Here is a 26,654-nt window from a genome sequence, read left to right on the forward strand (position 1 = left end):
ACAGTCCTGACATCCCAGGAATCAGTCTGGTGAACCTTCTCTGCACTCCCTCTATGGCAATAATGTCCTTCCTCAGATTTGGAGACCAAAACTGTACGCAATACTCCAGGTGTGGTCTCACCAAGACCCTGTACAACTGCAGTAGAACCTCCCTGCTCCTATACTCAAATCCTTTTGCTATGAAAGCTAACATACCATTCGCTTTCTTCACTGCCTGCTGCACCTGCATGCCTACTTTCAATGACTGGTGTACCATGACACCCAGGTCTCGCTGCATCTCCCCTTTTCCTAGTCGGCCACCATTTAGATAATAGTCTGCTTTCCTGTTTTTGCCACCAAAATGGATAACCTCACATTTATCCACATTATACTGCATCTGCCAAACATTTGCCCACTCACCCAGCCTATCCAAGTCACCTTGCAGTCTCCTAGCATCCTCCTCACAGCTAACACTGCCCCCCAGCTTAGTGTCATCCGCAAACTTTGGAGATATTGCCTTCAATTCCCTCATCCAGATCATTATCATATATATTGTAAATAGCTGGGGTCCCAGTACTGAGCCTTGGGGTACCCCACTAGTCACTGCCTGCCATTGTGAAAAGGACCCGTTTACTCCTACTCTTTGCTTCGTGTTTGCCAGCCAGTTCTCTATCCACATCAATACTGAACCCCCAATGCCGTGTACTTTAAGTTTGTATACTAATCTCTTATGTGGGACCTTGTCGAAAGCCTTCTGGAAGTCCAGATACACCACATCCACTGGTTCTCCCCTATCCACGCTACTAGTTACATCCTCGAAAAATTCTATAAGATTCGTCAGACATGATTTACCTTTCGTAAATCCATGCTGACTTTGTCCAATGATTTCACCACTTTCCAAATGTACTGCTATCCCATCTTTAATAACTGACTCTAGCAGTTTCCCCACTACCGATGTTAGACTAACTGGTCTGTAATTCCCTGTTTTCTCTCTCCCTCCCTTCTTAAAAAGTGGGGTTACGTTTGCTACCCGCCAATCCTCAGGAACTACTCCAGAATCTAAAGAGTTTTGAAAGATTATTACTAATGCATCCACTATTTCTGGAGCTACTTCTTTAAGTACTCTGGGATGCAGCCTATCTGGCCCTGGGGATTTATCGGCCTTTAATCCATTCAATTTACCTAACACCACTTCCCGGCTAACCTGGATTTCACTCAATTCCTCCAACTCCTTTGACCCGCAGTCCCCTGCTATTTCCGGCAAATTATTTATGTCTTCCTTAGTGAAGACGGAACCAAAGTAGTTATTCAATTGGTCCGCCATATCCTTGTTCCCCATGATCAACTCACCTGTTTCTGACTGCAAGGGACCTACATTTGTTTTAACTAATCTCTTTCTTTTCACATATCTATAAAAACTTTTGCAGTCAGTTTTTATGTTCCCTGCCAGTTTTCTTTCATAATCTATTTTTCCTTTCCTAATTAAGTCCTTTGTCCTCCTCTGCTGGTCTCTGAATTTCTCCCAGCCTGCTGCTTTTTCTGGCTAATTTGTACGCATCATCCTTCGCTTTGATACTATCCCTGATTTCCCTTGTTATCCACGGATGTACTAGCTTCCCTGATTTATTCTTTTGCCAAACTGGGATGAACAATTTTTGTAGTTCATCCATGCAGTCTTTAAATGTCTTCCATTGCATATCCACCGTCAACCCTCTTAGAATTAATTGCCAGTCAATCTTGGCCAATTCACGTCTCATACCCTCAAAGTATTACATACTTCAACTTGTGCTATTATAGTCTGGTGACCTAGCATAACCAATAATTTATTGTTTATTGAATATGTATTTGTTGTTTTGTTACAAAGCTGCAGCAAATAAGAATTTATTTGTTCCAGTCCAGTGCATATGGCAATTAAATACCCTTGACCACTGCAAACCATCCCCACCCTCTCTGCAACTTAAAGTTACCTTGTTTTCTCAGTAATTTAGTTCTGATAATAGGTATCAGAACGTGAAAAATGTTAACTCTGCTCTTACTTAAAAATATAAGTAAGGGTAGCCTGCCAGTAATTAATTATACTTATATTTAATTATGCCCTTTAGTTTAGTTTGGAGATAAAACGTGGATACGAGCCCCTCGACCCACTGAGTCCGTGTCCACCAGCGATCACCCTTACACGAGTTTGATCCTACATTCTAGGGACAATTTACAGAAGCACGTCTTTGGGATGTGGGAGGAAACCGGAGCGCCCGGGGACAACCCACGCGGTCACAGCAGTTTGTTTCTCTCTGTGGCCGCCTCCATCGTGTCGAAAAGGTGCGTCACCGCCAATAGAGCAAAAGGTCCCGAAGCCCTGCCGGGCGCTACAGAAATGTCAGCCTCTGCCAGGTCACAGTCGGTCTGACAGTGAACCCCAGTCCCGTCACCGTGGCCGCCTCTTACACCACGGCCAGATATAGAGGGGGGGGAAAGCGAGTTGGGGGTGGGGGGGTGAGGGGAGGGATGGGGTGAGGAGGAATGGAGGGGATGGGGGAGGGGTTGGCGGAGGAGGAGGGGTGGGGGAAAGAGGGGGGAGAGGAGGGGTAGAGAGAGGGGGAATCGAGGAGGGGGGTTGAGCGAGTGGGGAGAGAGGGGGATGAAGAGGAGCAAGGGAAGCGGAAGGGGAGGAGGAGAGAGAGTAAAGGGGCGAGGGGAGGGAGGAGAAAGAGACGAGTGTGAAGAGAGAAGGGGGGAGAGTGGGGAGGAGGAGGGAGGGAGGAGCGCGGCTGAGAAGTGTTGGGGGAAGATCTGTCAACGGAGAGTGTGTGTGTCGGGAGGGGGGTGGGTGGCGGAGAAGGGGAGAGGAGGAGGATCCATCAGCCGGGCGGGGGAGACGCGGCAGCGGCAGCTTGGGCTGTTTCAGCCGCACTGCAGTCCTTCGGCTTGGGGTGGGTGGGGGCTGCCGAACTGTTGCAAGAAGCTCTGTTGGTGGAGTGGAGGACGTGGGGGAGAGAGTCAGGCGCACAGCCATCAATCGTCCTGGTGTCGTGGATATAGCGCCGGGATATTCCCCCCCACCCCCCCCCCCCCCCCCCCACACACACACACACACACGCCTCCGGCACTGCATGAGCGTCTCGTAGCAGGGGAGAGGGAGCAGGAGGCCACTCGGTCCATCTCCGCTCTGCTGTCGTCTCTCGGAAGAAAGACATGTGTTTATCTCTCTCCCCTCTCTCTGCACAAGGTTATGACCCAGTCGGAGAGTGAACACGGCGATGGATGGCTTCATCGTCGTCAGCTTTTCCAATGGTTACCCGAACTAGGTCATAAATAATAGTCACGGCGACGAGAGTCGCTGGCCCGCAGTTCCAGAGACCCGGGTTCGATCCTGACCTCGGGCGCTATCTGTGTGTGGGAGTTTGCGCGCTCTCCCCGTGACCGCCTGGTGGTTTTCTCTGGCTGATCTCTGGTTTTCTCCCACATCCCAAAGACGCGCAGGGTTGCAGGTTAATTGACCTCGGTTATTTGCCCCCAGAGTGCGTGAGTTCTTGAGATTGTGATGAATATAACGTGTGATCGGTGCAGTGTCAGTGTAAGCGTGTCGTACACAGAGTGCTGGAATAACTCAAGGGACCAGGCAGTATCTGTAAATCACGCCCCGCGTGTAGGGAGTGGATGAGAAAGTGGGGTAACATTGAATTAATGTGAACGGGTGATCGGTGTGGACTCCAGTGGGCCGGGCCTGTTTCCCTGCCCACAAATTTACAAATTCGAGGAGCAGAATAAGGCCATTCGGCCCATCGTCTACTCCGCCATTCAATCCTGGCTGATCTATCTCTCTCCTTCCTAACCCCATTCTCCTGCCTTCGCCCCATAACTCCTGACACCCGTACAAATCAAGAACCTATACATCTCCGCCTTAAAAATACACACTGACTTGGCCTCCACAGCCGTCCGTGGCAAAGAATTCCACAGATTCGCCACTCTCCGACTAAAGAAATTCCTTCTCATCTATTTTCTAAAGGTACGTCATTTTAAACGGAGGCTGTGGCCTCTGGTCCAAGACTCTCCCACTAGTGGAAACATCCTCTCCGCATCCACTCCATCCAAGCCTTTCACGATTCGGTAAGTTTCAATGAGGTCTCCCTCAAATTCAATCAATCGCTGGGGGATAGGTGGAAGAGAGACACGAACAGCTGTAGTAGCTCAGCGGGACAGGCAGCATCTCTGGAGTAAAGGAATAGGTGATGTTTCGGGTCGAGACCTTTCTTCAGACTAGACTGGGGGGATATGTCTCGACGACATTTCGTGTCGGAACTGATGTGTGCTGGTCGGGATCTAAAACAGTCCCACTATTAATCTGAGCGAAATATACATCCGATCCATTAAAGAACTCTAGAAAACCTCATTAGAACCGATTCTGCGGTTCAATAAAACGGTGCATACACAAAGGTATTTAATTTTGTAAATTACCTTTGATTGTCGGAGATATACAGACATTACAGATATAAAAACCCCTAGTAACCCCCCCCCCCCCCCCCCCCCCCCCCCCCATTCCACCCCTCTTCGTCCACTGAACGCAAGTCCATTGTATTTTTAAATATATAATTTCACTGGCACTTGAGATGTCGGCGGATGCCAAGCGAGGTTGCGTTAAATAAAACAATCCATTCGCAAGTCTCTTGAAACGCATTCTCATCCCGGCAGAGAAAGGAATCTTCAATTGCCCTTTAAATAGATTTCCAGAAGTCAGACATTTTACTCTACATCCCTCCTGCTCCAACGACACACTCGACGATTCACCCAAATCACTAAAACATTGAAGCAGAGTAGCCTTTCCGAGAGGGGTGGCGCGGTTAACCAGCTCCGGCGATGTGTTGGTTCGGGCTCCGGTTGCCGGAGGTTGAACGGAAAGCCGCGATCACAAAACATCTTCCCACTTTACACCATTTTACCGAACCATGAGAGAGAGAGAGAGGGAGAGGGGGGAGAGGGGGGGGGGGGGGGGGGGGGGGGGGGGGGGGGGGGGGTGACCGGGATGGTGACTTTCCTTGCCCACGGTAGCTGGAGAAGAGATAATCTGGTTCCGTTTATCAAAGGGTGACCAATCCACCTTCAAACATTTGCAAGGGCTCGTTTGTAAATCCCGATAGAACTGTCCACCCCCTCCCCACCTAATGTAGGACCCCCTCCCCCCCCACACACACACACACACACACACAGACACCCTTCAACCCAACGCATTTAAGACAGAGACACGCGAGCTCGGCTGCGGGATTAAGATGAGTAAGAGAAATATTGACCATGAGAGCAGGTGCGCGGATTGCAGGACGGCGATTTATTCGTGTTATTTAGGGGGGGGGGGGTATGAATTCCCGTGTGGTCTCCCCGCACCCCGGTGTATGGGGAGGAGGCAGGTGAGGGTTCGAGTGAAGCGTGTTCACGACGGGTGGCGGTGTGTCGGTGTGACCGGCGTGACACCTAGATACTGCAGTCAGTGAAACCAGAGCCACCCACAGACAGAACGCACATCATCAATATTCATTGAGGCTTCTGCTGTTAGAAATCTCTACCCGCGGGGTTGGGGCACAAGGCGGGGATGAGCGGAGATTTAAAATCACCCCCCACCTCCCCCTCAATTTATTTCCACCCTTAAATAGCAATCGAGTCCCGGGATCGATCCCCACAGGAGCGATGGGGACAATCTTAGCCTTGATGTGTGATTGATGACCGAGGTTTGTGTCGACATCAGCGCTCTTTGATGGGAGAGCGAGGGGGGGAGATGTAATAGTATTTGTGATAGGGGACGGTGAGGGGGGGCTGGGGGTGGTACGAGCCCTTCTCTTCAGAAACCCCGTCCATCACATGAGGATCACATGGGGAACATCTGCCAACCAACGAGACGGCGACGCCTCGTCAACTGAATAAGAGGCGACTCTTCGCTGGCTATAAATGTGTGGGAGCGCTGCACGAAATCCCGGTGTTACAGAACGGCTACAGGGGGGAGTAGATATCGAGGGGGTCTCTCTCTCTCTCTCTCTCTCTCTCTCCCACCCATCTATTTATCACCCATCTATTTCTCACCCACCCCCACCCCTCACCGTCCCCGTTATACGTTTATTTTACCATTGTGTTCTTGCTTTGGAAAGTCGTCCCCAATTTTATGCCTATTTTGCCACCAGCTATGGTTTGCCAGACGAAGATCGTGGCCGACGAGGAGATGCCGGGCCCAAAAAGCGACCCGATCGTCTCTTCCAGCCAGATGTGGCCGCCGCCGCCGGCAGCTCAGCCGCCCGCCGGCACCTCCTCGCCCGCGGCACCGCTGGAAGCCGCGGCCGCCGGGGACCAGCGTCGGAAGAGGGACGCGGTCTTCATTCGGGAATTCGAGCACAGCGACCGGGAGAGCGTACGACGGATCTTCTACGAGGGCATCATGGAGAGAATTCCTAACACGGCCTTCAGAGGGTTAAAACAACAACCCAGGATCATTCTCCTCTACTTGAGCTTGACCGGTAAGCGAAATCTAATCGGAATTGACACCTGCAATGTGAAATGACCAGTTTAACGCCGCTGGGTTTGAGACACGTTATGTTTTATTTTACCGATTTGTCAAAGGTTACAGATTGCTTTGTGAATCCTTGAGGGACGAGATGCACAAACGTTACATCTCATTATTTTATGTTAAAATATCTGGAATTGTGCCATTTTGAATTTTTTAATTACTATGTTTTCATTTTAGAGGAGAAAAAGACACTATATGTGACGATCATTTTAATCTTTTTTAAAAGTTCTCGGTCAGAAATCATTTGAGAATGAGAGAAAAAAAAATACAGATGACCCCGAACCGCATTGCGAATGTAAGTGGAGCTGGGTTTGGATGGGATTTACACTGGCAGAGAGGTACTCCGGTGGTCCCGACCCCTCTCCGACTGGAGCTACACCGACCCAGGCGAACTCAGCTTGGACGCACCCAATGAGATGTTATCATGGACTGGATCTATGCTGACCCAATGAGATGTTATCATGGACTGGATCTATGCTGACCCAATGAGATGTCATCTTGACTGGATCTATGCTGACCCAATGAGATGTTATCATGGACTGGATCTATGCTGACCCAATGAGATCTTGACTGTTATCATGGACTGGATCTATGCTGACCCAATGAGATGTCATCTTGACTGGATCTATGCTGACCCAATGAGATGTTACTTTAGACTAGATCTATACTCACCCAATGAGATTTGTTTCCAGAGACTGGGTCGATACTGACCCAATGAGATGATACTGTACCTTGGATGGATCAATACCAACCCAATGAGATGTTACCTCAAAACGACACAGAGAGAAATTCTGGAGGTCAGGTCAACTCAGCAGGTCAGGCAGCACCTCTGGTGAACACAGATAGGTGATGTTTTGGGTTGAGACCCTTCTTCAGACCCAAAAGATGTCAGCTTAGATTGTATCTGCACTGACCTGATGGGATGTTACCCTAGACTGGATCTATGCTGGTCCAGTGAGATGTTACCTTGGATTGGAGCTGTACTGACCCAATAGAGCGGCAGCTTGGACAGATGCCATACTGAGTCAATAGATGATTGGCTTGGATGGAATCTATCGGGCTGCAATGGGCCTCAGTTATGAGATGTGTAGGAAGGAACTGCAGATGCCGGTTTACACCAAAGATAGATACAAAATGCTGTAGTAGCTCAGTGGTTAAGGCAGCATCTCTGGAGAAAAAGAATAGATGACATTTTGGGTCAAGACCCTTCTTCAGACTCTTGTCCATATGGGCTGTGAGATGCTTGACTGGAAACATACTGACCAAAGCAAAGCAAGAGGGACTTACCAGAGGGGAGTTCTACTGAATTCTCATGGCCCCTGCTGGACTGGATCTTTACTGACCCAGTTGGGCTCGGGTAGAGATTGTTGGAGGGGGTGTGCATCGACCAAGTGGGAGTGGGATGGGTGGGAGGAGGGGGGGATGCAGAACTGGGGTTCCTGAAGCATCATCCTTCACAGAGGGTCAATACCTGCTGTGGGAAGAGGCACATTCAAAATGCAAAAGTTTACTTTAACCCAGGTACCCTTTAACATGGCATCCCAATCCTACACTGGTCTCCTAATTGATGAATTCTTAACATGGTAGCCTCCACAGGATCCCTTAATGTTCTCATACATGGTTATTCTACACAAATACCTTTCTAAACTTCCCTTCCACCAATACCCTAAATATGGTTATCTTTCTATCATCTTCAGTATGGGTTGTCGATCTAGGTACTCTTAAAATGGCAACTGCTCAGTTTAACCCTACCCAGGTACCTTACACATATGTAGTTTCCTTGCCCAGCTCCCCATGTCTTGAAAGCCCTGTGTTTTGCTCTCTAAATAGCATACCCTAACTTTGTGACCCTTGCCTTAACCCAGCAATCTCCGCAATCACCCCCAATTCCCTTAATCTTAATCCAGACCTTCATCTTAACCCAACTCCCTTCACCTTCTCCCAAACCTCCCTTGTCTTAACCCTCATCCCCTTTGCCCGGATATCATCGTCATGTGTTCATGTGTGATTGATCTGCTCTGCGAAGAACATTCCATTTATTTTGCGTTTCAACATTGCTGTTATTTTTTTTATCCACCTCTCGTAAATGTTTGTCACTCATTGTATAAACCTGCATCTCATGCGGATAGAAGCAAAGGCAGAAATATCGCAGGCGCTGGAGATCTGAGCTAAAATAGAAGATAGAAACACTGGCAACACTCAGCAGCGCAGGCAGCATCTCTTGGAGAAGGAAACAAGAGTCAACGATTCAGGGTGATGACCATCGGAACAATTATCACTCTGGATTGTTAAACACTGGTTTTCCCTCTTGGGTTATAGAAACAAAGAACCGCAGATGCTGGTTTATAGCGAGGGTAGACGCAAAGAGTCCAGCACTTTATGTCTATCTCCCTCTGGGTCTGTTGGCTGAGTGCTTTCAGCATTCCCGGTTTGATTTCCAATTGGAAAAATCCCATGGGAATAATACAGTGTTGACTAAATTCCATAGATAGGGATGAGGAATATCCTATATGGATATATGGTGTACTATATCCCATGGGAATATGCAGTCCATTACACTGCATAGAGAGAGTGAGTAGGAATATCCTATAGGGGTATGTAGTGGCCTCTACATCCCTCAGAGCCAGAGAGTAAAAATTTCCAAGGAATATGGAGTGGTCACTGCATCCCATGCTGAGAGAGTAGGATGCCATGGGAATATTACAGGTGCCAACACCCTATAGAGACGGAGAGTAGGAGCATTCGATGGGAACATATAGTGTCTGGGACATCCCAAAGAGATAGAGCAGGAATGTCCCCAAATTATGTAGTGTCCACTACACCCTATGATCAGAGAGTGTGAAGATCCCATGGGAATACATGTGGTATCCACTACATCCCAAGTTTAGAGTGTGGGAATATGCTACAGGAATATATAAAGTCCACCACATCAGGAACTTGAAGAACGGCTTTGTGTAATAGAGTGATCCCATGGGAATATGTAGAGCTAAGGCATCCCATGCTTAGAGAGTGGGAAGATCCCATGTGAATATATAGTATCTACTGCACCTCATGCTCAGAGAGTAGGGTCAACCCATCTGAAGATTGTTGCCACTTCCATTTCAGAGAATTCCATCAACATGCATATGTGCATACACGTGTGTGTGTTTGTGTGTGTGTGCATACACGTGTGTGCGTGCGCATGAGCGTGTGTGTGTGTGTGTGCATTCGCGTGTGTGTGTGTGTGTGTGTGTGTGTGTGTGTGTGTGTGTGTGCATTCGCGTGTGTGTGTGTGTGTGTGCCTGTAGGATGTGCCTGATGTGAGGGTGCCTCCCAGTGAAGAGTGTTGGTGGAGTGGTGCACTTGTGAATCACACGGCCTGGCAGACCCTGTGTTAACGATGTGAATGAAACTGCTGTTTAAACCATGTGGTCGGTTTTGGTGATAGAACAGGTTAATAAAACGCGGTACTTACTGTGTTGGGGACTCTTGCGGACACCTCCTGCAGTTGAGGCAAACGAACCATGTAAGTATATAAATACATAGGCATTATTACCTTTACAACAAAAACAATGCACGATAAATGTATTTCTCTATTTTTATATATAAATGTCTGTAATATAAACCTCTGGGGTTGTTCCGAAATAAACACTCCATTCTCTTTTCTGACAGGTATCGTTTATTTCTCTCCCTTGTCTCCATAGTAATGTGCTTTTATCTGACGGAATCCTTGCTGCTGATCTGCTGTGTGCCCATTTTACTGTTGGGCTCCAGATACCACTACAGTAGGAAAGTTATCGTCAGCTATCTTGAGTGCGCACTGCAAACCGACATGTCAGATATTGAGCAATATTACATGAAACCGGCAGGTAAGTTCCCGAGTTTTGGGTGTTGAGGCAGAATTATTTTGGCAGGATTCTTTTTTCCCGACCTTCAAATTATAGGTTGCTTTGTGTTCTGTGATAAACCGTGGTGTATGGGGAGGGGAGGGGGGGGGGGGGGGGGGGGGGGTGGATGGTGTGGAGTTTGGAATGAACTGCTGTTTTGCATTGTAGACTCACAATGTACAAGTTGTTTGTGCAGAGGGTGGTGGAATTCCTTGCCCTCAACAGGAGGGTGAGGAGGGGGACACTTGAACTGTGGACTCAATAGAGTTTGATCGGTTGAATGGGAGGTCAATGGTGGTCATGAATTGGATGGCAAGACCAGCTCACGGAGCTGGATAAGGAATATTTTCATTCAGTAACTTGCAACCCCCCTGGCCACAGTCTCTCCTCATTGAATATCCTGATGGCAGGGGCGAGAAATTAATCCCGTCAGACACCCTCAGTAAGTCAGTGCGATCAATGATAGAGAAAATGGGAGAAAAAAGGGGAGCACAGTGGAGCACCTGGTAGAGTTGCTGCCTCACCCTCGCCAGAGACCCAATAGTGGAAATATCCTCTCCACAACTACTCTATCCAGGCCTTGCACTGTTCAGTGAGGTTCAATAAGGCCCCCTTTATTATCAAGGTATCAAATAAGAAAACCAAACCTGTAAACTGCACTTAGACTGCAGGTGTGGGTGACAATTCCCTGAATAATTTCCACAGGTTGACCCTACTTTTGTGTTCCAGCCCCTGCTTTTTAGGCCAACATTCCCATTGCATTCCTAGTCATTTGCACCCACCTGCCTGCTCTCCTTCCAATTCATAAGCCGTAGGAGCAGAATTAAGCCATTCGACTCATCGAGCCTACTCTGCCATACAATCATGGCTGATCTAACTTACCCTCTCAACACCATTCCTTCTCCCAGTGTTTCTTAGAATGTTCAACTCTTCGAATGAAATTCCATGTTGCTCCTGCCAGGTGGGAACCTGACATTCCCCCCACATTATTCCCCATTTGCCCTGACCCTTTAAACCCGTGAACAATCCTTCGCAGAATCTCCTCATTTTGTGATCGGGCGGGGAAGGTGAAGGAGAGAAATCCAAGTTTTACCTTTCAAACCCTGTCAATATTTAATAAGCCAACAGTCTGCCCTACTTTCAGGACAAAGCTCTCTGTCCCTTTCACTGTGATAACATCAGGAATATTTTATGAAGAACCAGCTGCTATTAATATATTCCCCAAATCCAACGTTCCACTCAAGTGGACAAGAGTAATCGTTCACCTTGTTAACCTTTAGGTCGGAAGAAAATCAGACATGTTACATTATATTTTATTTGCTATTGTGGTATTGTTTGTCAGATTAATTCAATCGTATCTTTGGGGCTACGGGTTTAATGATTGTTTCAACAGCTGGTTGGAGTGTGAGCAATAGTGAATGCTGTGAGGGAGAGTTCTAGTTGCCAGGTTTGGCTGGGGTAGTCTACATCATCAGTCATGCTTCTCTCCCTCCCCCCCCACCTCATCTCTCTTCCCCATCACTTTATCCACTTCGTCCATGGTAACTTCACTACTGAGAGGTTAACAGCTCATTTAAGTTAAACGTAACAAACAACCGTGGCAAAAACTGTGCAATACTTCAATTGTCACATGTATCTAGATACAGTGAAAAGCTTTGGTTTGCATACTGTCCAGTAATATAGTGTAAACCTGGTAGGTTTCTTCTGTGGCAGTACACAAAGAGTTTCCAGCATCATCTTGTACCTTTCAAGTAGGACGTTTTTTTAAATATCGAGTCTTATCTTGACTTTAAAGGCCCATTGTCCTGGACTTTGCATTTGGAATATTGGAATATCTTCAAGAGTCAATAATATTTTATTGTCGTATGTCCTGCAACAGAACAATGAAAATCTTACTTGTAGCAACACAACACGATATGTAAACATGGTACTCGGCACACATCATAGTAAACAACAAAAAGAAGTTCAATAAATAAAAGCAAATAGTGCAAAGATGAAAAAAACAATGCCCCCAAGTCCCCAGTGCAATCAAGGCAGTTCGTAGTTCAGAGTTTGGTTGGAGGTTGTGGTGTTCAACAGCTTGATGGCTGTAGGGAAAAAGCTGTTCCTGAAACTGGACGTTACAGTTTTCAGGCTCCTGTACCGTCTTCCCGATGGCATGAGGTGAATTGACAGTATGGCCAGGCTGGTGAGTGTCTTTGATGATGCTGGCTGCCTTTTTGAGGCAGAGCCTCTTGTAGATCCCTTCAATGGTAGGTTGGTCAGCATCCTTGATGTTGACCACCTTCTTCATTCCTGGGCATTCGAGTTGCCAAACCTGGCCATGATACAACCAGTCAATATGTTCTCTACCATACATTAACCATAATTGTAAATTATTCCTGGTGTATAGGAGGATAGTGTTATGAGGTGATTGCTGGTCAGTGCTGTCCCATTGGGGCAAAGGGCCTGTTTCCACGTTGTATCTCTAAAGTCTAAAAATCTACACTTTGTTGTTTTTTTCTGGAATTTGATAATTTGCAGCAAACAACTCTGGATTTTAATCATCTATCTGCACTGTTTGCCGGCTGTGATATTCACACTTGTTTCGTGCCACACTTTCTCACTCATGCATTGTTACCAACACCTGTACTGGAAGGTAGTACATCCTGACTTGCTGTGATGACAGCAGCCAATCTGTACTGTGTTATTTATGGATTCAACTATTTTAAATTACGGAGCAGGTGTAAGCTCTGTTCATGAAAGTTCTTCAGACCATGTAGGCATCTTGAGTACAGAACAACTGTGAAACCCCTTTGGTGGTCCTGTTCACTATGAGCTGTATTGTGTTACATTAACAGTGACAGTGATTGCGATTAAGAATCAAGAGTGTTTAATAGTCATATGCACCAACAGTGGAGCAATGAAATTCTTAACTTGCTGCAGCTTAACAGACCTGCCAACGTAATTACACATAGATAACATGTAAAGATCAAAAGTACAAAAAAATTAAGCATTATCATACTGGATAATCATAATAGTGCAAAAAAAAAAATAGCCCAGGGTTTAATCAAAGACACAGTCCTTAGATGATCTCAGTTGCTGAGGTCAGTGTGGCACAGTGTTCAAGAGGTTACTGGGCCGAGGCTGTTCTTGAACCTGGAGGTCGTGTTTTTCAGGCTTCTATATCATCATCAGTGAAATGCTGTATGGTGGCCAGTCTAGTCTAGGTTAGGTTTTTCATGATGCTGACTGCCTTTTTGTGGCAGCTCCTCCTGCAGATCACTTAGATGGTGGGGAGTTCAGTAACCGTGATGGACCGGGAACTGTCGACAACTCTCTGTTAACTATTCTCTTCCTGGGTGTTCGAGTTGCCAAACCAGGCCATGGTGCAACCAGACAGTGATTATTGATGCCAGTGATTCGAGAAGTGTTTAGGTGGTGCACAATGTGAACAGAAAGTGCTGAGGACACACAAGAGATCAGGCAGCATCAGTGGAGAGAAACTGAGAGAGAGAGAGAGAGGGAGTGGTGGGGAGGGATGAATGGAGAGGGAGGAATGAAGGAGGGATGGAGAGGGAGGGGTGGAGAGGGAGGGGTGGAGAGGGGATGGAGCGGGAGGGATGGAGAGAGGGGTGGAGAGGGAGGGGTGGAGAGGGATGGAGAGTGAGGGATGGAGAGGAAGGATGGAGAGGGAGGATGGAGGATGGAGAGGGAGGGTGGAGAGGAAGGGGTGGAGAGGAAGGGGTGGAGAGAGGGGTGGAGAGGGAGGGATGGAGAGAGGGAGGGGTGGAGAGAGATGGAGAGGAAGGGGGTGGAGAGGGATGGAGAGGGAGGGATGGGGTGGAGAGGGAGGGCTGGAGAGGGAGGGATGGAGAGAGGGGTGGAGAGAGAGGGAGGGATGGAGAGGGAGGGGTGGAGAGGGAGGGGTGGGGAGATGGAGGGTGGAGAGGGAGAGGGACAGCATATTGCAGTTGGATGATGTGTCATGAAAGAAGATTCATGGAGGTAGAATCTTGTGAAGGAAGAGTAGAGGAAGTGTTGTGGGTGATGAGCATCGGGGCGAGGAGTATTATGCATGAGGATTATTATGTGTGAAGAACGTTAAGCTGGTTCACAATTGAGATTCATGCACTGTTGGTTCAGCTGGATGATTGGAATTCTCTTCTACACTGGATGTTGTATCACACCCTGTGAAACAGGCAGGTAGATAAACATGCATGGTTAACCATGTTATTGTACGGGTGAAAGTTGTTGGCTGAATATATCTTTTTGGGTGTAATGTCTTTCTGGTGTATGTTGGCACAGATAGGGCAGACAGTCTGAACCTTTTTTACCCGGGGTGGAAATGTTACAACTACAGGGCACAGTTTTTTTTTTTTTTTTTTTTTTTTTTTTTTAAATTTTTTTTTTTATTTTTTTTTTTTAATTTTATTTTATTAGAAGTAAGCACAGTCATATGGCACCAAAGTGCCTAATATATATTTTCATAATACATTTTATGTACAACTTCTTTTTTTTTTTTTACATTGAAAAAAGATGAGAATAAGAAAAAGAGGTTAGATAGTAAAGGATAGAAAAATGTGAAATATATAGTGTGTGAAGAAAGAAAACGAGTAAATGAAGAAAGTTGAGAGAGAAAATAGTGAAAAGAAAAGGAGATCATTATTTATAGTCTTGACCAACCCTCGTCCAGTCCTGAAACAGTTATTTTTTACAATTGTGTTGCACCATATGATTCCAAAAAAACGACGAATGGAGACCAACTCGTTATGAATTGGTCTGATTTATCCATTAGGAGGAATCACATTTCCTCAAGATGAGCGGTGTCCAACATACTTGCAATCCACATTTTAAGCGTTGGTATTGATGTACCCTTCCAAAATTTAAGTATTAATTTTTTTGCTATTATTAAACCATAATTAAGGAATAGATTTTGAGATGTGTTCAATTTATTCCCATCTTCCATTACACCAAATATAATCATTTCAGTATTAGGTTCCATTTTTGTCTTGAATAATTTTGTAAGTATTTCAAAAATATCATTCCAAAATCTATAAAGTTTTATGCAGGAAACTAAGGAGTGTGTTATAGTTGCCTTTTGGGCTAGACATTTATCACAAGTGGCGGATATATTTGGATAAAATTTGTTCAATCTTGTTTTTGAATAATATAATCTATGTACAATTTAAAATTGTATTAGATTATGTCTTACATTAATTGAACATTTGTGAATATATATCAGGTATTTTTCCCATTTAACCTTCGTAATTTTTATCATTAATTCCCGTTCCCACTCTTCTCTAAGTACCTCTGTCGATGGTAGGTCTATATTTAGAATACTATTATATAAATAGGATATTAATTTTTGTGAGTCAGCTTCAATATTCATTGCTTCTTCCAATAAGTCAGGAGTTACTTTTTGATATCCTTGTATATATTTTTTCACAAAGTCGCAAATCTGAAGATATTTAAAATATTGGTTGTTTTTCAATTTAAATTTTAATTGTAGTTGTTGGAATGATAGTAGGTTTCCTGTTTCGTACATATCCCTGATCCTTCTAATTCCGAGACTTTCCCATTGGTTATATGTCTTATCAATAAGAGATGGTTTAAATAAAGGGTTATTCGCAATTGGCATTAACAGTGATAGATTTCTTAATTTTAAAGATAATTTTATTTGTTTCCAAATTCTTATTGTACCATATATAATTGGGTTCTTCTTATATATTGTGTTATTCAGTTTTTTGGGGGAAAAGAGGATCGTTCCTATATTACAAGGATGACAATCCTCCTTCTCCATTTTTATCCATTCTGTCTGTTGTGTAGAACTATCCAACCAATAAATCATATTCTTAATATGCACTGCCCAGTAATAATACATAAAATTCGGAAGTGAAAGTCCCCCGACCTCTTTTGGTTTACATAAGTGTTTTTTTGTGATTCTATGTGATTTATAGTCCCAAATATAATTTGTAATGTTAGAGTCTAATTTTTTTTAAAAATATTTTGGTATATATACCGGTATAGACTGAAATAGGTATAGTAATTGTGGTAAGAAGATCATTTTTATTGCATTTATTCTACCTAATAATGATAAGGGAAGTGTTTTCCAAAATTTAATCTGTGTATTAAGTTTATTTAATAAAGGTATGAAATTAGCATTGAATAATGCTTTATATTTAATATTTTATAAGGGCACAGTTTTAAGGTGAGCAGGGAAAAGTTTAAAGGAGATGTGTGGGGCAAGTTTTTTGACATGGATTGGTTTGTGCCTAGAATGCACTGCCAGCAGTGGTTGTGGAGGCAGGTATGATAGTGGCATTTAAGAGACTTTTGGATAGGCACGTGGAGGTACGAAGAAAATGGATCACGTGCGGGCAGATGAGATTAATTTAACTTGGCATCATGTTTTGCACGGACATTGTGGGCTGAAGGGCCAGTTCCTGTGCTGTTCTATGCAATGTCATCTGAATGTAATGTGCCTGAGCCTCGGTCAGGAGCTGGGGGAAAGTATTGGTGTGAGGCATGGCAAGCGCTGAGGGTGTCAGGGATTATGGGGGGAATGGGGTTAGGAGGGAGGGATAGATCAGGCATGATTGAATGGCAGAATAAACTTGATGGGCCGAATGACCTAATGTTAGATGATGATAGAGGCAGAGATGTAATGCTGGTCTTGTATGAGCGCTTGGTTAGAGTATCTCTATAGTTACACTGTCCTGGACTCCAGAGAATATATCTTATAGAGGCGTTGGTGTGCGTCAATAATTCACAAGAATGATATCGAAATTGACAAATATTCTAATAGGTAATGGGTGGCATGTTGGCACAGCGGTAGATTTGCTGCTTTCCAGCGCCAGTGACCCGGGTTTGATCCTGACTACAGGTGCTATCTGTACGGAGTATCCCCCCTGTACATTCCCCCCGTGACTGTGTGGGTTTACTCCGGGTGCTCTGGGTTCCTTCCACACTCCAAAGATGTACAGTTTTGTAAGTTAATTGACTTTGATAAAGATTGTAAAGTGTCCCCAGTGTGTGGAATGGTGTAAGTGTACGGGGGATTGCTGGTCGGTGTGGACTCGGTAGGCTGAAGGGCCCGTTTCGGCACTGTATCTCTAAACTAAAAAGGTTTAGGTTTATTATTGTGGCATGTACTGTTACAGTGAAAAGCTTTGTTTTACGTGCTATCCAAACAGATCAGATATAACGTACATAGATACAATCAGTTCACACTCAAGTACAATAGGTAGAGCATAGGGGAAGGTACAGCATGTAGAATATAGTTCTCAGCATCTTAATGCATCAGTTCCAGAGACAAAGACCAATGTGCTCACCGGGGAATGGAACCGTACCCTACTTATGGAAGGACCGTTCAGAAGCCTGATAACGGAGGATATTCCTTGGGGAAGGACATCTACTGTCCAGATGCAAGGTTGCTGACCTAAAATGTAGATCTTTCCTTTCATCCACATATCTGCTTGATCTGCTCAGTTCCTCCAGTAGGTTGCTTGTTGCTCCAGATTCCAGCATCTGCAGTTTCTTGTGGCTCCAGTCTACTTCCTTACCTGGTTTGGTCTCAGTGTGTCTCTAAAGTACAGCTATATAATGACTGGTTGATGCTCTCTGAAATGGCCAACGATGCCAGTGAGTGAGAGACAATGGGACATGGGTACTACTTGGCTTTGCCAGGGAACCATTGCACCTCTTCAATGATCAGACCAGGGCTCTCTCACCCAGAAAAGACAAGCTTGATTGCGATAAATAGATTTTAATAATTTGCAAAGGTTTTATGTGATATTTATAGATTATTATAAAGGAAAGTAGTCATGAGATGGCCTGCAATTATTTTTTATCCAAAGGTAAGATAAATGTGGTGGCATTTAAGAGGATTTTAGTTTGTCACGTAAATCAAGATGGAATGGATTTAGTTAATGTGCAGGCAGAGGAGATTAGTGTATCTTGGCATTATGTCTGGCACGGACATTGTGGTCCAAAGGACAGCACTGTTCTATTTTAATGTGCGTAATGTGGAACTTGTCACTATTGAGGGTGGTCAAGGTGGATTAGACGGAGGTCTGACATGTTGAAGAAAGGAACAGAAGGATATTTGACAGTAGTTCAGTTTAGTTTATTGTCACATGTACCGAGGTATAGTGAAAAATGTTTGCTGTGTGCTAACCAGTCAGCGGAAAGGCAATCAATACATGATTATAATTGAGCAATTCACAGTGTACAGATACATGATAAGGGAATAACGTTTAGTTCCTCCCCTATAACAAGATAAAGGCAGTAAAGTCTGATCAAAGATAGTCTGAACGTCACCAATGAGGTAGATAGTAGTTCAGGATTGCTCTCTGGTTGTGGTAGGATGGTTCAGTTGCCTGATAGCAGCTGGGAGGAAACTGTCCCTGAATCTGGAAGTGTGTGTTTTCACACTTCTATACTCTTTGCCTGATGGGAGAAGGGAGACGAGGGAGTGGCCAGGGTGCGACTCATCCTTGATTATGCTGCAGGCCTTGCTGAGGCAGCGTGAGGTATAAACGGTCAATGGAAGGGAGGTTGGTTTATGTGATGGTCTGGGCTGCGTCCACAATTCGCTGCAATTTCTTGCAGTCTTGGATGGAGCTGTTCCCAAACCAGGCTGTGATGCATCCCGATAAAATGCTTTCTATGGTGCAGAGGGTAGAGGGCAATCACACAGCCCAGAACAGCCTGTTCAATGCATCATATCTCTTTTGACAACACTCTGTCCATGGCCTTGGTAATTCAAGGCCAGTCTACATGGCTCTTAAACGGTCTGAGAGTCTCTGCCACCACCACCTCCTCAGGCGATGTGTTCCAGATTCCAACCACCCTCTGCGGGAACAATCTCCTCCTTGGAGCCACTGTGACCTCTTACTCCCTTTACCCTAAACCTGTGCCCTCTGGGTAGCAAGAGGTTTCATTAACACTGGCCCCGAGACCAGGGGCACATGGCTGCTCGTGCTGTAACGACTCAGACAGATGCAGAGACAAAGGAAGTTCAATGATTAATGCCATCCAGATCACAGCAAAAGGACACTGGGGCCAATGACGGCAATTAATTCTGTGAGCCCATTGATCTTTCCCTGTCCTTGACAAATAAGGAATTGCACTCAGGCATCTCGCAACCCGTTCATAATTAAGCCATTAATTCCTGTGAAAGTTGAAGGAATATTACACCAGTTCATTAATAGACTGAAACGGCTATAATCCAATAATGTTCATTAGCACCGGCATTATCTACACATACATTGAACATAGAACAGGACAGCACAGGATCAGGCCCTTCAGCCCACACTGTATGTGGTGACCATGATCTCAATTTGTACTATATCTCGCCACTCCCTGTCTGTTCATATGGTGTCCAAATTCCTCTTAAACATTGCTGTTGTATATGCTTTCACCAATCCCCTGGCAAACCATTGCACACACCCACCACTTTGTGTAAAAAAAATTACCTTCTAAATCACCTTTATATATTCCCACTCTCACCTTAAACCTATGCTCTATTCCAGATTGATTATTTCCACCCTGGGAGAAAAACTCTTGTCAATCTATCTGTGACTCTTATAATTTTACAATGCAATAATATATCTATCAGGTTGCTCCTCAGTTTCTGACATTCCAGAGAAAACAACCCAGGTTTGTCCTCCAATCCAGGCAACATCCTGGTACACATCTGCAGGGTGAAGCCTCTACATCCTAGTGACCAGAACTGCACTCGAACCGCCAAATGTGGCCTCACCAAAGTTTTACAAAACTGGAAGCTGATTTACAGCCAATTTTCTGATTAAAAAAACAAGTGTACTGGGATTAGCATAGACAGGCATCACATTGGCATCGACAAGATGGGCTGAATGATTCTTTGATTCCGTGGAGTGTAACTCATTGGATACATTTCAAAGATTCAGCATGGGCATAAAGAGTGCATGATGCTGTGGTTGCATGATTCTCTACCTGGCCTGTATGATTCTGTGGTTGCATCTCTACTAATCTGACTTCTAATCTATATTTTCTCCCAATTCTTTCCTGCCGTGAGAACAAAGAGGGTCCCGGCTTAGTTGGTCCGCCAAGAACAAAAGGGGGACCATTGTGGACTAAATGGAATACTTACAGGAAGGCTATGTGGTTTTGGAGATGATGCAGAAGAGGTTTATCAGAATGCTGCTAAAATCAGAGGATATGACCTATAAGGAGAGGTTGGACAAATGTGCATTGTTTTCTCTGGTATGTTGGATCTGATAGATGTTTATAAAATTATGAGAGGCATGGAATCTTTCTCATGGGTAGGAAATGCCATACGAGAGGCTACAGTGTTAAGGAGCGAGGGGAAAGGTTTAAAGAAAGTGCAGAACAAGGTTTTTACACACAGCGTGCGTGGTTGGTGCCTGGAAAGTGGCGATGAAGGTGGCGGTGGAGGCAGCTATGATAGTGATGTTTAAGAAGCTTTTCGACAGGCGCATGGATATGCAGGGAATGGCAGGATATGGACCATGTGCACGCAGAGATCGGTTTAACTTGGCGCCATGTTCCGCACAGCTATAGTGGGGTGAAAAGCCTGTTCCTGTGCTGACCTCGTGGACCTTCCCTGGGTGCTCTGGTATCCTCCTATATCTGACATATGCCAGTTGATATCTGAATTGGCTGTAAATTGCCCCTTGTGCCGGTGGCTGGTACATTAATCAGTGTGTGCGGGAGAGCATGGGTTGAGATTTAGTTTATATTTTGTCACATGTAGTTATTGTCACGTGTGAAAAGCTATTGTTGCGTGCTAACCAGTCAGCGGAAAGACAATACATGATTAAAATCGAGCCATCTATGGTGCACAGATACATGGTGAGGAGAATACTGTGAATAACGTTTAGTGCAAGATAAATTCAGCAAAGTCCGATCAAAGACGGTCCGAGGGTCTACATTGAGGTCGATAGTAGTTCAGGACTGCTCTCAGGTTGTATGCAACTGGTTCACTTGCCTGATAACAGCTGTGAAGAAACTGTCCCTGAATCTGGAGGTGTGCATTTTCACACTCCTATACCCTTTGCCCAATGGGAGAGGGGAAAAGAAGGAGTGGCTAGGTGCGACTCGTCCTTGATTTGCCGAGGCAGCGTGATGTGTCAATGGATGGGAGGATGGTTTGTGTGATTGTCTGGGCTGCGTCCACAATTCTCTGCAAATTCTTACGGTCTTGGATGGAGCTTTTCCCAAACCAAGCTGCGATGGTCGTACGGTTGTAGGGAAATAGGTGAGAGAATGCGTTTGAAAGGACCAAATGGCTTATTTTTAATCAACAACTTATACAAAGTCTAGTCACTGATGCAACGGAATTCTCACAAAGATCATTCCAAGAATGTGGAGGCACATGAGACTGCGGATGCTGGAATCTTGAGTAACACACAGTGATGGCGGAACACAGCAGGTCAGGCAGCATCCGTGGAGGGGACAGAGAGATAATGTTTCATGTCCGAAGAAGGGTCTTGACCTTACATTCCCTCCACAGATACTGCTTGACCTGCTGAAATCCTCCAGCATTTTGTGCTTGGCATTGCAATAATGTGAGCATATACACTTTATTTTTACTGATGTTGAATATTGGAGTGAATATTGACCAGGTCTCTCTGGAAAACTTCTTTAATCTTTGTAGTGATAGATAGCTTTACATGTATCAGAGATACATGGAGAATAGGTGCATGAGTAGGCCCTTCAAGCCAGCACCGCCATTCAATATGATCATGGCTGATCATCCAAAATCAGTGCCCCGTTCCTGCTTTTTCCCCTTATCCCTTGATTCCGTTAGCCCTAAGAGCTAAGTCTACCTCTCTGTTGAAAACATCCAGTGAATTGGCCTCCATTGTCTTCTGTGGCAGAGAATTCCACAGATTCACAACTCTCTGACTGAAGAAGTTTTTCCTCATCTCAGTCCTAAATGACCTACCCCTTATTCTTAAACTGTGACCCCTGGTCCGGGACTCCCCTAACATCGGGAACATTTTTCCTGCACCTAGCCTGTCCAATCCCTTAAGAATTGTATGTTTCAATAAGATCCCATCTCATTCTTCTAAATTCCAGTGAATATCCTTGGTAGACCACACTGCTCTGCAGTGCAGCAACATTTTAGAGGCATTTAGACGAGCACATGCTCATCCAATTGCCATTCCAGGTATTAGTCGAGTAAACCTTCTCTGAGCTGCTTCCAATTAATTTCTTTCTTGTTTTAAATAAGGCAAAGACTGAAAAGAATCAAGTGTCAGTGACAGTACAAAAAAACCCCAAGATATTAGTGCACAACACAATTAGGAAATAAAATGCAATCCAAGAGGTGGTCAGTACTAGGTGTGTTGTCCAGGTTGGTTCAAGAACCTGCAGGTTTACAGGGAAGTAGTGATGTGGGACTTCAGGCTTCTGTGTCTACTGCCCAACGGTAGCAGCGAGAAGAGGGCATGGGCGGGATGGTGGGGCTCGTTGATGTGCTTCCCCCAGGGGGTGGAATCCAGTGCAAAGGGGCATAATGTTGCTTTCTCTGTATCAGGACTGGTCATTTCTGATGTCGGTCATTCATCATTGATATTGGCTTAGTTTCCCCCCCTCTGAGCCTGATCTGCTCAATGGTTCGCTGAACCCAACATCTCACGACCTACTATATATTTTTAAATATTCTCTTTCTCTAATTTCCCTTATTTCTTAACTTGTTTTCATCTTTTTCTCGATCTAACTGACTTCATGATCGGATTGCCTCTACTACTTATCCCCACTGACCCCAGCCTCGCCCTATCAGTGATATTCCTTTCATCCTATCCGTCCCTCCCCTGTTAACTTGCCCCCATCATTTCCCAATTTAGTTTAGATACAGAATGGAACCAGGCCCTTCGGCCCATCAAGTTTGCACCGACCATCAGTCACCTGTTCATAGGTGTTCTATGCTATTCTCATTCACTCCCTACACATTAGGGGCAATTTTACAGAGGCCATTTAACCTACAAACCCACACATCTTTGGGATGCGGGAGGAAACCATAGCACTCTGAGGAAACCCAGAGTCATGGGGAGAACGTGCAAACTCCACACTGGTAGCACCGGAGATTAGGAATGCACCATGGTCCCTGGCGCTGTGAGACAATGGCTCTATCAGTTATGCCACTGTGCTGCTCCAAGGAAGGGTGGCACTTGAAATATTATTTATTTCTCTCTCCAGAGACGCTGCCCGACCCGCTGCCCATTCCCAGCAGTTTCTGGTCCTATTTGCGACTTATACAGAAAAGGCTGGCTACCCAGGACTGATTCAGGGAACATCTCGCAGGGGATAGGAAGATTAGCCCCCTCGGTCAATACAGCTGGTGAGGCTGGAGGAGGAGTTCAAAATTTAAAACTGATTTTTGTCAGGAAAATTATGTTGCGTACAAGTGGAGGGTTAAACTAAAAACAAAACATGTTGGAAATACTCAACAGGACAGGCTGCATCTGTGGGAAGAGAAAACAGAGTTCACGTTTCAGGTCGGAACAGGGAAGGATACAAAAGATGGCCATTAAGGATAGGGGAAGTGGGTTTAGTGTAAAAATGGGGTTAACAAGGGGATCATCTATATGCAGGGTTATAGGAGCGGTTCGAGAGTGAGAACATGGACAATAAAGTATGAGAGTTGTGCAATGCAGAGGAAGACGAGCAGCAGGAGAATGGGGATGAGGAGGAATTTCCATAGCCAGAGGGAGGTGAAACTGTGGAATTCATCGCCACAGACAGCTGTGGAGGCCAAGTCATTGGGTAGTTTAAAAACGGAGATTGATACTTTCTTGATTAGTAAGGCTGCCATGGATTACGGGGAGAAGGCAGGGGAATGGGGTTGAGAGGGAATAATAGATCAGCCATGTTCAGATGGCAGAGGTAGACCTGATGGACCAAATGGCCTAATTCTGCCCCTATGTGTTTTGGTCTAGCAGGTTAAGATTAGCATGTCCTCCAATCCCAGAGGGAAATGAAGTAACATTTGAAAACATAACAAGCAAGCTAAGGTAACATTACAGATGGATCACTAAATCAGACTAGGAAATCAAGTTACAAAGAGTTCCCCAAGCGTGTGTTGGGCCTCATTGAAATCATGAAGAGAATTGTTGGGTGAATTCTTCCCAGGGTCAGGGAAGTCAAGAACTAGAGTGCACAGGTTTAAGGTGAGAGGGGAAAGATTTAATAGGAACCTGAGGAGCAAGTTTTTCAGAAGGTGGTGCGTGTATGAAGTGAGCTGCCAGAGGAGGTAGTTGAGGCAGGTACAATAACAACATTTAAAAGATACTTGGACTGGTACATGAATATTAAAGGTTTGGCGAGATATGGGCCAGATACAGACAAATGGAACCAGCTGAGATGAGACATCACGAGTCAGCACGGATATGTGGCCGTAGGGCCTGTTTCCATGCTATGGCTCATTATAACTGCACAAGGGGGCATAGTCAGAGAGTGAGTGGGATGGGGTTTTAAAATGGCTGCAATGTGGAGCTCAGGATCACCTGTGTGGACTGCAACAGATACTCCGCAAAGCGGTCATCTTTCTCCATTGTAGAGGAGATCACACTGTGAAAATAGAATGATCTACACTAGATTGTAAGTGAATCGATGGTTGATCTGTTTGGGTTCCATGATGATTAGATTAGACTTTATTAATCCCCTTATTCAGGGGAAATTCAGATGGCAGCACACTCCATAGTATTCATGAAGAAATGATGATGGGAGGGAAGTGGTGACAGTTCTGACCCAAGGATCTTCGACCTGAAATATTGTCTATTTCCCTTCCCACTGATGCAGCCTAATCCGCTGGGTACTTCCAAATTATTCTGCTTTGATTTCCGTTTTCCAACATCTGCAGTTTTTCTAAATTTTAGTTTAGTTCCTGAACCTATGTATTTATCATTAAGGGGTTCGTCCAATATCAAATCTGGGCAGATCATCCTGTTAGATAGAACATAGAACGGTACAGCAAAGGAACAGGCCCATTGCCCCACAATGCCAAACATGATGCCAATACCTTGGTCATAATCTTATTGAGCACCAGGAGACTTTTATACATCCAAAGTTGGTTTCAACATAGCGTGACATCTAATATATCTATTAGTCAAGATATTGATGCTTCTGGACTATTGTGTGTATTACCCCAACAAACCTTTATATAACTTTTTTCTACATGATGCAATTGTATAATATATTTATTAAAAGTATATTCAGGAACCAGATTCGGGAACAGCTCCTCCCCACATTTTCAGAATATTGAACAGTCCTTCCATCAAGCAAAGATGTCGATCTTCCAACCTATCTCAATGCGGCCCTTGTGCTTTTTTTTTATTTGCACTGTCTCTGTAACTCTAACGCTATAATACTATAACACTATATTCTGCACTCTGGTCTATTTTGTCTATTTCTCTTTGCACCAACTGTTGTGCTTGCGTAATGGCGTGATTGTATTCATGTACGGTATGATTTGACTGAATAGCAAGCAAACAAAAGCTTTTCATTGCATCTTGGTACAGGGGACAATAATAAACCAATGCCAGTTTGCCAGTGAGTTTAACGGGAGTCAGAAACTGAGTGTGGTGAGTTTAAAGAAAATGGGAGGTTATGGGAGTTTAAATGGAATTGTGTCTCTGCAAAGATCCGGGTAAATTTCACCTTCTATGTTTCAAGCCCACACTCTAGCCCCTGGCTCTGACTTCGCTCAGCCCGCCTGAACCTACCTGATCTCCCAGTTACTGGACACTTTAATTTTCCTTCCCATTCCTACACAGACCTTTCTGTCCTCGGTCTCCTCCATTGTCAGAGTGAGACTAAACACCAATTGGAGAAACAGCATCTCAGATTTTGCTTGGGCAGCTTACAGCTCAGTGGTATGAATATAGATTTCTCTCATTTCAGGTAGCACCGGCATTCCCTCTTTTTCTATCCCTCCCCCACCCAAGCCACTTGACCAGCTTCTCATTTTCACCTACAAACAGCTAACAATGGCCGGTTTCCCTTATCGTCGTTACTTTTTTGCATATCTTTCATTCATTGTTCTATATCTCTCCACATCACCATCTATATCTCTCATTTCCCTTCTCCCTAACCAGTCTGAAGAAGGGTCTCGACCCAAAACGTCACCCATTCCTTCTCTCCAGAGATGCTGCCTGTCCCGCTGAGTTACTCCAGCTTTTTGTGTCTATCTCTGACTACAGAGTTGGCCCATGCTCTCAGCACTACACATCCAACCTTGTGAATGGACAAATCTGTAGAGTCAATGCAATTAACACTTC

At 45.0% G+C, this 26,654-nt stretch overlaps 1 protein-coding gene across 3 annotated transcripts in view; it reads left to right on the top strand.

Annotated features, from left to right (window-relative positions):
- Positions 1-6,047: 6,047 nt before the first annotated feature.
- Positions 6,048-26,654, top strand: part of nat8l (N-acetyltransferase 8-like) — a 59,001-nt gene continuing 38,394 nt past the window's right edge. For 2 of the 3 annotated variants that reach the window (XM_055632255.1, XM_055632256.1), the window contains exons 1-2: positions 6,048-6,470; positions 10,204-10,368. In XM_055632255.1, coding sequence (XP_055488230.1) covers positions 6,122-6,470; positions 10,204-10,368 — 514 coding nt within the window. In that variant the 5' untranslated portion in view covers positions 6,048-6,121. The remainder of the gene's footprint in view (positions 6,471-10,203; positions 10,369-26,654) is intronic. The other variant, XM_055632257.1, reaches the window with a different exon arrangement.

This window comes from Leucoraja erinacea, chromosome 3 (genome assembly GCF_028641065.1).
Source record: "Leucoraja erinacea ecotype New England chromosome 3, Leri_hhj_1, whole genome shotgun sequence".
NCBI classification, from domain to species: Eukaryota; Metazoa; Chordata; class Chondrichthyes; order Rajiformes; family Rajidae; genus Leucoraja; species Leucoraja erinaceus.